The sequence below is a fragment of the Histoplasma capsulatum genome, genomic scaffold (genome assembly GCF_000149585.1).
Source record: "Histoplasma capsulatum NAm1 scaffold_11 genomic scaffold, whole genome shotgun sequence".
NCBI classification, from domain to species: Eukaryota; Fungi; Ascomycota; class Eurotiomycetes; order Onygenales; family Ajellomycetaceae; genus Histoplasma; species Histoplasma mississippiense.
Genome location: NW_001813972.1, coordinates 226,268 through 238,560, shown reverse-complemented (window position 1 = coordinate 238,560; position 12,293 = coordinate 226,268). Strand labels below are relative to the sequence as shown.

Here is a 12,293-nt window from a genome sequence, read left to right as displayed (position 1 = left end):
TAATGATATGATGCTATGAATACTATAAAACAATTCGTTTGATCCGATTATTTAGTTCTTAGGCTGTGATATAAACCCTGACCGTGACTCTAGTGGGGATTTCCTTGTATCTATGTTCATCTATATGCCCATAAACACACTTTCCAAGCAGGATATGAAAGTAGTAACTATTACAAGGAAAGGGTTTAACAAATAATTGCTAAGTACCGGCTAGTGCAGCTTGGGGAGTATTGGGGAGCCAAACGAAAGGATATATAGGAAAAGGACATATGTAAAGAAAATAGAGCAACAGAAAATGTACACACAACCTGCTAGGTTACATAGCGGAACCTAGGATTTCGATCACCCATCTCAGAAATTTCTTCCTCCGTCATCCCTTCAATCTTGTGATCTTGCAAGCCCACAGAGCGCGCTTTGTTGATCCGTTTGTAATGGAACCACATAAAGGTATAGATCACCGCCGAAAATCCAGTAAGAGCAAGGGTTACCGCATGGCCCTTGATGTAGCGTGGGCCGTCCTTAGTGACGTACAAGAACGGCGTCATGATGCCACTGACATTCCCCATAGTAAGCTGGAGGCCGGTCGCGAACGTTCTCTTGCCGAACCGCGGGAGATTCGTCGGCAGCCAGGCGAGCGGCAGGCCAACGCAGACATACAACCCAACCGCGACAAGGAAGCAGCCGAAATAATGGACGCCGGAATTGCTGTCTGACATCAGCACCGCATAGCCGATGATAGTAATGATACAAAATGCAACTGTGAAGACCGCACGACGCTGCATGCGATCGCTAAACCAGGCGATAACGAGGTAAGTAATGGCGCCCAAGGCGTAGCAAGGAATAGTCAGCGCCTGCACCTGCGGGGCCGTCCACGTCCCGATACCCTTGATGATGGTGGGCAGGAATGTGCTATATCCGTACAACACGGTGTCGACGCCAAACTGACTAAGACACATGAGCCAGATGGTCCAGTCTTTTGCACCCTCTTTGGCATCCTCGATATGGAACTGCTGCGCCGAGTCGGTCTGGCCAATTTCCGTATTGCGGCAAGCCCGCATGAGGGTTCTCTCTTCCGCGTTAAGATAGTAAGCAGTGTCCGGATCATCGGCGAGGCCAAACCATGTCGCAACACCGATGAGGACTGAAGGGATGCCCTCGATGATTAGGATCCAGCGCCATCCCTTTTGCCCGGCAATTCCGCCCATGAAGCCAATGGCGTAGGCGAGCAACCCACCGCAGGCCCCAGCGAGCGCGGCAGCGCTGAATAGATAACCCACTCGCAGCGCGATCTCGCGTTTCCCGTAGAACAGTGTCATGTAGGCAACCAGGCCAGGGAATAAGCCAGCTTCCACACATCCTAGGAGGAAGCGGCATACTATCAGACCGGCGAAATTTTGAACAATTCCCGTCAAGGTGGCAATGATTCCCCACGACACTGCGATGAAGGAAATGTAGCGAGACGCTGTGAATTTTCGGATTACAAGGTTGGACGGCACTTCCAGAAGCTGGTAAGGTGAATGAATGAGTTAGTTAAGTTTGATGCGGACGGTGGGCTATTTTTTTTTTTTATTTTTTTTTATTTATTTTTTTTTTTTTTTTAAGCTTTGGGCCGGAGGAAGGGGTTTCGGGGAAGCGAACACAGTAAGGTATAAATAAAATCGAGACTGCGATCTGGTATTGATTGCCAGCGAGACCTAGGTCCGATTCCATATCGTAGAGGCGCGCATTGCCGATATTCACTATTGCACGACGACCGTCAGTACCACTATTATATAATAGTTATACATTCTTCGATGTGGCGCAAACGGGCTATTGGGGCATTAGGAAATTTACCTCGATCCAAAAAGCTAAAGAGATACAGCAGGACCAAGAAAGGCACGATATGACGGTCCACCTTTCTCACCAGGGCCTTTACTTTGACGGGATCAATCTCAACCGCCTCATTGCCAGATCCATCCTTTTTCGAGGTTGACGATGGCGGTCGGCTGATTGCTTTTTCGTCCATATCGAACGGCTTTGCGCCCCAAGTTTTCATTAGATACTGGGCAATCTGCAAGAGAGTTGACACAAAGGCGAAGATCAGATCATTGAGGGATGGCAGACGAGGGAGTGCGAGAATGATAAAAGGATTGGAGATACGGGGAGATGGCTGCTCATAAAAGCGAAGCTGCCCGGATGGAGCTCCCTCAGAGCAACCTTCGCCTGAGCTGCAAGACCGCCCTTGATCGACGACACATGTAGGCTGGGGAAAGCGGTGCACCACTCTTACGCTTACGATGATCCAAGTGAACGGGCGCTGGGCTTGGAATCTAATCTACGGAGGAGAGATGTATGTATGATGAAAGGTGGAGGTTTATCCGACGGGGTGGTCAACTACATGGGTGGATAACACTACACATTGGAGAACCATGGGAACCCCATTTTCTGTCTGTGCCCTCGGCTCTCGACAGCGAGCGAGGAAGCAAGGAGGAGGAGGGGGAGGAGGACTCAGCATCACCGATCCTCAGAGCATACATAGATTTCGCAGGGAATGGCTCCCACCAGTTCGTGAATTCGGAGCCGTCATCGTTTTCTATCTCCTGCGCACACATCGATTGTCTGTCAGCCTTGAGGTCGGCAGGAGTGGGGTAACTCTTCAAGATATCCCCAATTCTCGCGGGCTCCTTTCGGCTCCACTCGCAACGGGATATTTACTTGGCTGTTCAAGTTGCCCAAGTTGCCCGCGTTAGGGCTAGAGAGTGCGGGGAAGAAGAGCTAACTAAGGAGCTACTTTGCGAACAAAGGCGCTTCCGTGCCAGTTGAAGCATGTCAGAGCTCTTCTGTTCCGGAGCCACAGCCTTGCTGAGCCAGCTCATCGGGATATGAAGATGCAGGAGGTCGGCACACCAATGGGCTGTTGTTTGATGAGATTGACACAGAGCTCAATGTTTCGGCCCTAGCTCGAGACTTGATATCAAGTTGACACCGTCTTTTTTGTGCTTTTTTCTCTGATATTTTCCATGTTCGTAATACTAATGCACCCCGTTCATTTAGTATATCATTTCGGCAACGCTGGATACCTGGCACATTGGAGCTATGTGGCCTGGCGAACCCCGTTTCTGGCTGAAGCCACAACATGCCATTTGGGCTGCCGAGACCTGCCAGGCGAAGGGATCTGTTTAGCTTGTTCTAGCCTCCCGTCCTCCATCCTTCATCCTTGGCCTTCCTCCGCCTTTTCCCACTCTTGATCTCAAGTCTAGTTACCCACTTTTGTGAACCCTTTCCCAACTTCCTGGGTTGGAGCATCGATTTGCGGTTTCTTGGGAAGATAATTGCTCTTGGCTGTAAGAGAAAAGCCTGGAGGTTGTCATGAAAGGGATAATCGAGCGAATGTGGGTGCTGGATGACATGCTGATTTTACCTGTGATGGTTTCTAGTCTCAATTCGCTGGGCAGGGGACATTGAACATTGAACATTGGACATTGAACAGTTCAATTTACTACACGTTTCAATTCTATAAACGCACAAGTTGATTTCATACAAAATATCTTGGTTTTCCTTTAGCCAAATCCAAAATGGCACCGTGGACTCCCTGCATCTATCCATACTCCCCAATGAACCAATAATTGTCAGTACGACTTCGGCAGTCCAAGCACTCTCTCACCAATATAGCTGCAAATCATCTCGCGACTAACAGGGGCAATGCGCGGAATAAAAGCCTCCCTCAAATATCTCTCGACGTGATACTCCCTCGCGTATCCCATCCCGCCATGGCTCATCACTGCTCTATCACACGCCCTAAATACTGCTTCGGCAGCGAGGTATTTGGCCGCATTTGCGTATTCCCCTGAAGTGTAGCCCGCATCATACATCCTGGCCGCCTGATAGACCATCAACCGCGCAGCTTCCAGGTTCATCCACGAGTCAGCGAGTGGGTGTTGAATGCCCTAGTTTTGCCCATTCGGTCTCCCGAACCTGTCTCTCGTTTGCGTATTTTGCTGCGCGTCGCAGCGCCGCGTAGCCTAGCCCTAGAGCCTCCGCTGCAATCAAGATGCGCTCCGCATTCATGCCGTGGATTATCATTTTAAACCCGTTGTTCTCCTCGCCTATCATATCTGCTGCGGGGACCTTCCAATTTTCGAAGAAGAGGGTATTGCTGTCGACTGCCGCACGGCCATCTTAGGGATCTCGGACACGTCTACCTGCGACCGATCGAGGTCCGTGTAGAAGAGCGAGAGGCCCTGTGATGGTTTTGTAACTTTGTCCAATGGAATGGTCCGGACGAGGATTAAGATCTTTTTCTGCGTGCTGGGCCGCGGATATCCAGATCTTCGAGCCCTTGAGGATATAGTGTTCACCGTTTCGCATAGCCATTGACCGCAGTTTCAGCGTGTCAAGCCCCGTATTTGGCTCCGTAACGCCAAAGCAGGCGCGCTCCCGGCCTTGGACCAGCGGTATCAGGAACCGTCGCTTTTGTTCTGCATTGCCAAACTTCGCAACCGGTTCCAGGTCAAAAATATTAATATACACAGATGACGCGCCGGCCATGCCAGCCCCAGACTCGGATATGGTCTGCATCATTACCGCGGCTTCTGAAATGCCCAATTGAGACCCGCCATATTCTGTGGGCATGCAGATGCCCACAGAATCCATCTTTGGCCAGCGCAGCTTGGAAATCGAGGGGATAGCGCTTCGGTTCCTCAGCATTCAGCCAGTACTCATCAGAGAATTTCGAGCGTATTTTAGCTATCGATTCGCGGATTGTGCGTTGTGACTCGGTCCCAATCAGGGTCATTGGGTTGCAGGTACTCTGTTGCTCTGGCATGGAGTGATCTAAGGCCGACACGCGGCGATAAAAATGGATGTATGTATTTCGGGCGGCGCATACACCTCCCTGGGATCTAGCCAAATTAGTTAATGAGATATTAACGCAGGTAGGTAAAACGGGTTTCTGACCAGCTTGTGTCGGATGGCAGGGCGAAAAGCCATCGTGGGAGAAATGAGAAGACGTAAAGATGGAAGTGTCTATTTGACCCGAATGGCGGTGTTTACCACTCACACTACTTTATCCCTGTGAAGCAAATTTATCAACTTGCGCTCGGCTGCACACCTCATGTGCAATACCTTTTTCAATGCCGAGTCGGCATCGGCCCAGTTTGGCGTGGGATCGATGCTCGGCCGGGAGCCGAACGCGGGGCCGGCCCAATTAACAACTTAGAGAGGGCATTTACCCATACCCAAGCTCAAGATAGAGACATGGTCCAATCTATAGATTTCGATGCTACGGTTGGCGGCCGGTTCAAGGTCACAGGTAAATGTATTCCCACAAGGTTAATCGCCCGTCCCAAGCTTGATATTAATCTATCAAATGGCATATGAAATAGGGTTCCCTGTTAAATTTCGCAACACCGAAGCCTCAATTCGGAACAACCCCCCTCTTTCTAAGAGAGCATACAGATGATGTTCTTCGAGGACTTGGTTTTTCGAACGAAGAGTTGGCTGACCTGCGACGCGAGAAGGTGATATATAAAAAACAATGTAGTGATAAACTGCCCATGCCACATATCGTCCGCAACCATATTACATAGACTCGATGTTTTTTGTACTGCTAAATACAGCTCTAACATGAAACCACTTACTTCATAGAACCAAAAAAATCATCATTGATTCTGGTTTCAGCAAAGGCGCTTGGCAAACACCAAAGTATGTTAGGACGGTTGCCTCCAACAAAACCCCACGATTAAGACAAAGAGGCCGAAATCTTCTTGAAAGAAAGAAACAAACAATATGCATGCTGCTATTGTGTATGGCAGCGATTCATTTTGATGGCGTATATCAGCTGCAGTCTTCGCTTATAGTCGTCCATTTGCCCTTCTTTCAAAAATGGACAAGCAACGGCGGAGATAGAACAGAATACGAAATGTCAACACTCCTGAAATAGCTGTTCCTCACTGCAAAACAGATACGTATCTTGAGGGTAAAAGTATACAGTTTCCAATGACTTTGACCTGATGTGGTTCCATAAATTGGATTCGAAGGAAAGTAGAGCGCGCGGCTATCGTTATTGTTGTTCCAAAATTTTGCATGCCGTCCTCGAATATGCGCATCTGGCGTTAAGTGCCATCGATTCTATTCCAGCAAATATGAGATTCCAGGAGACGATATAATGTGTTCGACGTTTTCATGTCGAGAAATCAAGGAAAGGGGAAGTCACCTGATCTTCTCCGTCGTCTCCAGTCCTTTCCCTGAGATCGACGCCGCGCCGAGGATGGAAACAACAACAACAGCATCCACAATAGTAGAAATGGCGAATAAAGTACGCCCAGCCGACATCGCCACGGCAATGGCCGTTCCGTGCTGTGATCAAATCAGACTCCCCACATCGCATCCCGATCAATAGTGCAGGCAAACGCGCTTGAGTCAAAGCAGAATCCTATAGCCAGCTGCCTGTTTCTTATCAAGTAAATTGCTTTGAAATTGCTTCCTCTGTTCCCTGACTGTTCAGGAGAAACGCTCTGTACGACAAATCAAACCATACGTATCACAATGGCAGGCGATCCACACCCAGAAGAGGATTCGTCTCGGGCTATCAATGGCGAGGAGCTGGGGGATGTGGAAGCAAACCTGCAACCACCGCTTGGTATTCTAGATAGAAGGCAGTGGATCGTGCGCTATTTAGCTCAGGATGTCAATACAGAGCACGCGGACCTAATATTTCTGGTCTGTTATTTCCTGTCGGGTCTCAGTGACTGCGCTGCCTACAGAGCCTGGGGTTGCTTTGTTAGCATGCAGACCGGTGAGATATCTTAACGCCCCTTCCTATCCACATACATCTGTGAGTTCAAATATGGGGCAAAACTGCGTCATTACTGACATCACCACACCCACTAGGAAACACCATTTTTCTCGGATTGGGAGCATCCGACGCTCTTGACCAAACGACTTACCATTGGCTTAAGGCCCTCGTTTCTATTCTCTCTTTCCTCGCCGGGGGTGTAGCATTCTCCAAAACCCAACATTTTGGACCTCAAACTAGACGCACCATGCTCATTAATTTTGTTTCTCAAACACTCCTAGTCATCGTAGCAGCATCCCTACTGCAGTCGGGTCTAATCGAAGATTCTGGCGAGGTTACGGACCACCATGTTTTCCTAAAACTCATACCATTGTCCTTGGTTGCATTCCAAAGTGCTGGCCAAATGGCGGCAAGCCGACAGCTGGGGTTCTCTGAGATCCCGACAACCGTGCTGACAAGCCTCTATTACGACCTGGTTTCTGAGCCTGGGATCTTTAGGCCGTTTACCCGAAACAGAAAGGCTAACCAACGCCTTACTGCCATTGTTGGCGTCATCGGTGGTTCAGTTATTGGTGGCTCCCTTTCCAAAAGCACAGGGCGGGTTTCACCCTCCCTATGGATTGTTGCCGCGTCGAAGTTTACCATTTCAACCATTTGGTTTTTCTGGAGCGGGAATGGGGGTAAAACGGGCCCAAGTTTGACAGCCCCTGTATTATGAAGGATGGGAAAGCCTGGATTTAGATTGTCCTCTTCTCCTTTATTGCCCTATGACTTAATGGCCGCATTGAATGATTACGGCTTCGAGTTGACGTTTCCAAGGCCGGTTCAAGATGTCCGCCGTCAGCCATTCGATGGACCTTCGGAAAAGTTTGACATGTCCTAGTTGGTATAATTCCAACCCACCACCATTGCCCTGTAATGTATAATGCCGATCAGAAGAACCGATATCAACGCTCGACGCAGATTACACAGCCGAGCAAAGAACATCAATACCAAGAGCATCAGTAAGAGTAATTATCGACAGGCAGTGTATGGTCTGCCAGACCCCACGGCCCACCTAACTACAGTGACCCTTTGGGGAAGTCGTCAACCGTTTCAGCTCTGTTGTGAGTAATGAGGGAGGCACGGTGGGTGTTCAGCCGAACAGGTAAGAGCAGTTAAATGGGACACTATGCTCATCACGCCAGAGGCACTACGATATAGTTATACATTAATGAAGCGTGTCGACGGTGTCCGAAAATCCATGGAAAAAGAGATTCCATCGGGGAAAATATTAAGCGAAATAGATAAATATAAATATAAACAATAGCAGTGATCGATAATAAATGCATACCGAACAGTCAAGGCCTCTTCCTTCTCTTGTACAGTACCAATTTAGGGCATGTGGTGAATATTCAAGGGACTCTGACGAGAAACAAGGTCTGCTCCCCTGGAAAAAAGGGAATCGAACCCGTGCATGGTTGCCTGGCATAACCGATTTCACAATCCGTAGATATGAAAGATCCCGTCAATCTGCATATAAAAGGAACTGTCGAAGTCCTCAATGTAATTGCCGTACCGTTGTAGAGTTGGGTAAACGGGAGAATTAGAGAGAAGCTCCGTCGTCGTCCTTGTTGGAAAAAAGGCAATCCATCCGTTTATTCTCAGGTAGGTTCCTCTCTCAAGCAGAAGTAACAGCATTTCTGGTAGGAAGGACACTGTTGATGACATCCTTTGTTTTATTTATTTTATTTATTTATTTGCCCAGCAACCAAAGCCTGGGCTGAATTGATTCCATGATCAATGTAGCTTTTGAAGGCTTTCCACAGAATTTGCTGACAGCGACCATCAGCCATCGAAAAGGAGCGAAGAGCTGTTGAACTGCTAACCCCCCACGGGAAGAGACGTGCGAGCAGCAAATGAGTGACCGGCTGACCAGAATCCTACAGAAAAAGAGTTCGATTGAGCAAGCAGCGAGCGATGACGCAATTATCAAGCAATATAGAAAAACAACGGCGGGGAAGATCCTCACGCCAAGAGCGAAGAAGGGGATCCAAAGTTCTCAACCCACCATAGCCGATGAATGTATCGCCCCCTCAATCACTCAATCGATAGAAAGATGCAATGGCCAATTAGTCCCGGATGGATCCTGCATGTCCTCATCCCGGCCGGTAGCAGCCGGTGACGGCGTGCAGGATAATACTATCCTCTGGCTGGCTCTGCAACCGCCCTAAGATTCTAGCGGGAGCATGTTCAGCCGACCATGATGAACAGCACAGTGGACAGCTAGAGCCAGATCGCTTGAACCAAATCGCTGAATTCCCCCTTCTTGATTTCTCTCTTTTGGCTCTATTGGTTGTTGGCGTGGCCCCTCCATCGGGTACGTGCGATGTTATCACCGTATTCCCCTGCCCCGGGTTTAACCAGGGAGGGGGTAAGGAGGGAAAAAAAAAAAGCGCCCGCCAAGATTCCAACTCGTGAATTATCTTTCTCCACTGGCATGGACGTGGCCGGGTGTAGTTAGGCCATGCGCATCCGACGAAAACATAAAGGGCAATTGATACTCCATACTTGCAGAGCGCGCTTAGGTGCGCCTTTGCTCCATTGCGTGCTGCAAGCCGCAGCAGTTCCATCACAAACGCCGGCGCAAAGAGCAACGAACCGCAAACCTTGACTTCAAACTTGTCAAGTTGCCGGCAAATACAGAGGATGATCAGATCAGATTAGGGCTAGTTATGTACAGTAATAGCGGTTAGTGAGCGAAGGCATTTAGCGCCCACAAAACATGATCGAACATGAAAATCCAGATTCCAGGGAGGAAATCAGAGAGCAAGGGAACAGCAGAAAAAAAAAAGCAATTATTTGGCTCCCCAGAAATACGGGAGAAAGAAAAAAGAATGGCGCCAAAACGGCATCAGCAGCCTCCAAGAGAAAAAGCAAGCAAAGCAGCGAGATGCGGTCTGTGGATGAGCCACCTTTCATTTCTCTCTCTCGTTTGTCATGCTTGTTATTATTTCCTTTTCGTGTACTGGAAAATATTGGATTTGCATGGGTAACAGGGACATGGAGTCATCAAAGAACGATTACGAAAAGTGCCACCTACACACCAACACTTGGGTCTCGATTGCTTCCAAAGGAACCCCCATCAAAACGTCTGCTGAGTTGGCACAGACGCTATAAAGGCCTAATCCGTGCGTTAGAGCGTTAGTCGGCCAGGACGGGATTGGGTCCAAAACCCGCCGCCGAAGCTAAATCTTCCATACGCAGGGACTTGGTCAACTTCGGGGGATGATTCTTGGGAATAGTTCCCGCCATCTTTGTGTGTTTGCATTTTACATGCCTCTGACGGGTGGTGGAGGTGGTGGAGTTCATCCCTGCCCATTTCCCTTCCCTGTCTCAACCCACTGGGTCGTCCGCACGCGGGACAAACGAGCACAGCGGTCTTGCTCCAGCATCGCAGGCGACAGGAAGAGGAACAGCACACAGTGACATCTCTCGATATCCCTTCGTATGTCTACGCAGTTGCAGATGCTTCTTTACAGGATAAAATTTCATGCACGCTCGAAGGAGAGCATCTTCATCCTCCCCTTTCTTATTTCTTTTTCCTTTTCTTTCTGCTTTTAATTCTTGTTCTGCGCTGCGCAGATACCCAACATCTAGCGATCAACGACCAGGATTGGAGATCATAAAATACCTTATTTCAAATGTCCATACGGCGTATGGGATGGTATTAGGGTGTAACGGCGTATTTTAATGTTGTTGCACACCTTAACAGGAAAATCCCAGTCGACCTGTGGTTGCACTCTTTGAACAAAACACCCTTGTTTCTGCTTCATCGGCAACATGTTAGATCGATAGTCAACTATGTATGGCCCGTCATTCCTTGCTGGTGGCATTCAAGCATTTCGTTAACTAACGACAATAATATTATACTATTTCAACTGAAGTGCGTGTGTCGATTTGCGCCGTTGGGGGGCGAAAATCGATCGAAACGACATTGCGCTGTGGCAATATGGCCCGTGTCTGAGATTGGTCAAGCGAGGATTGAGAGTGACAAAAAAAACATGCGGTACATGGTTTACTAGTCAGTTATCCGCCGTACACTGTGGAGCGAGAGATGTTCTGATGGGTCCTTTTCGCTCTTCCCTTGATAACAATGCATTTTCTCTATGTATGTACAGTACCAATGACAATGCCATTTATCCCATATTCATTGTTTCTAACTCCTTGTCTCTCTCTCTCTCTCGCATGTCCACTAAGGAATGTTTACTCCACATAACCCCTCTCACCGTCTTTTGTCGAAAAGCCTCGACTTGTTCTCCGATGCCCCTCCGTCAAATGGTCATCATTTTGAAACTTGCGGTCTGCCCAACAGGTGATTGGGCGCGCCCCGCGGCTTCTGATTCTTCATGGTATAAAAAGGAAAATCAAAAAGAAATGAAATGAAAAAAAAAAAAAAAAAAAAAAAAAAAATGAAGGAAAAAAAAGAAAATCTTCATTCCGCCGCTGCTCTGCCGTATTGTATTTTATTGCTGCTGTTGATGTTGCAGCAGCAATTCACCGTCCTCTCTGAAGAAATGAATAGGCTTCGTTGGTGGGCTTGCGTTCACTCAGCCTTGTTGTTGATTCTAGCTCCCCCAAGCCTCCCCGCAGAATGAGTTGTACGCAGCGCTTGTTGCCCAATAAGGCTGCCATTGTTTCTTTTGTCAATCATGCTGGGCTGCAATGCTCTTTCATTCTCCGAAACGAGTTTCAGTTGGATATTGCGATACGGTAGCCGTATGTGTAATACATTTTCTATCACTTGTTTTTTTTTTTTTTCTTTTTTTTTTTTTTTCTTCTATTGTGGCCGTTTGAATATGTTGCTGCTGGGGCAACTCTTCTGCCTCATGTATTCCCTCTGATTGGGTATTATTGGACAGCGGAAGCCAGACATGGACCTCCAGGGCTCATACTGATTTAGAATCTTGGCCTGTTATATCTCTCTTCGGAGATTCTGCGTTCTTGGGCTCATGAAAGCTTGTGGAGTGGGTTTGTTCCCAGGACATATTACCCAAGGGGATGCCATGCACTATAAATAGTAATAAACAAATAGAACTTTGCCGAATCCAATCTCAACTTTCAGTGGGTATGAGGCAAGCTGAATAGAAATGGCAAAAAGAAAAAGGAACAAGGGAACTTCTTTTTTTTTATTTTAATACTCCTGAGTTTCCCGGCATACTTTGCGGCTTTTCGTAACGTTGGTAATGGATTCGTTCAGTGGAGATTAGCTTTAGAGCTGCTAGAGAGCTGTGACTTTAAGTGGAGTTACGAAGGTAGCCATCGAGAAAAGCTAGCTGGGATGGTTTGGAGTTGAGTGGCGAGTATCTCGAAGATGCCCAAGGGGGGGTGGTCGTGGGTTGGATGTTTCAATCACAACCACCCTTCTTGCCTTTCATCGTGAAGGCAACCTCTTTTCTGCAAGTCATGTTATACTCGAGCCAGATAGCGCCTGATATCTCTTGCCCAATCTCCAAGCTATGCGCCGACTTCCTAATCA

General features: G+C 48.1%; 4 protein-coding genes across 4 annotated transcripts; 1 reads left to right on the top strand and 3 right to left on the bottom strand.

Moving 5' to 3' along the window:
- Positions 1-311: 311 nt before the first annotated feature.
- Positions 312-2,591, bottom strand: HCAG_08335 (conserved hypothetical protein; the record flags this gene model as incomplete). Its single annotated transcript, XM_001536503.1, has 6 exons — positions 312-1,505; positions 1,639-1,765; positions 1,834-1,847; positions 1,904-2,167; positions 2,276-2,309; positions 2,515-2,591. 6 exons carry the CDS (start codon positions 2,589-2,591, stop codon positions 312-314), a joined length of 1,710 nt encoding a protein of 569 aa, XP_001536553.1.
- A 923-nt stretch (positions 2,592-3,514) lies between these two features.
- On the bottom strand, positions 3,515-4,632 carry HCAG_08334 (predicted protein; the record flags this gene model as incomplete). Its single annotated transcript, XM_001536502.1, has 4 exons — positions 3,515-3,577; positions 3,675-3,860; positions 3,955-4,142; positions 4,182-4,632. The coding sequence occupies 4 exons, from the start codon at positions 4,630-4,632 to the stop codon at positions 3,515-3,517; spliced, it is 888 nt and encodes a 295-aa protein (XP_001536552.1).
- A 1,893-nt stretch (positions 4,633-6,525) lies between these two features.
- HCAG_08333 (predicted protein) lies at positions 6,526-8,988 on the top strand (the record flags this gene model as incomplete). Its single annotated transcript, XM_001536501.1, has 6 exons — positions 6,526-6,775; positions 6,871-7,455; positions 7,659-7,779; positions 7,875-7,922; positions 8,365-8,422; positions 8,704-8,988. The coding sequence occupies 6 exons, from the start codon at positions 6,526-6,528 to the stop codon at positions 8,986-8,988; spliced, it is 1,347 nt and encodes a 448-aa protein (XP_001536551.1).
- A 970-nt stretch (positions 8,989-9,958) lies between these two features.
- On the bottom strand, positions 9,959-10,069 carry HCAG_08332 (predicted protein; the record flags this gene model as incomplete). The annotated part of the gene is made up of 1 exon (XM_001536500.1): positions 9,959-10,069. The coding sequence occupies one exon, from the start codon at positions 10,067-10,069 to the stop codon at positions 9,959-9,961; it is 111 nt and encodes a 36-aa protein (XP_001536550.1).
- Between the last annotated feature and the right edge of the window lie 2,224 nt (positions 10,070-12,293).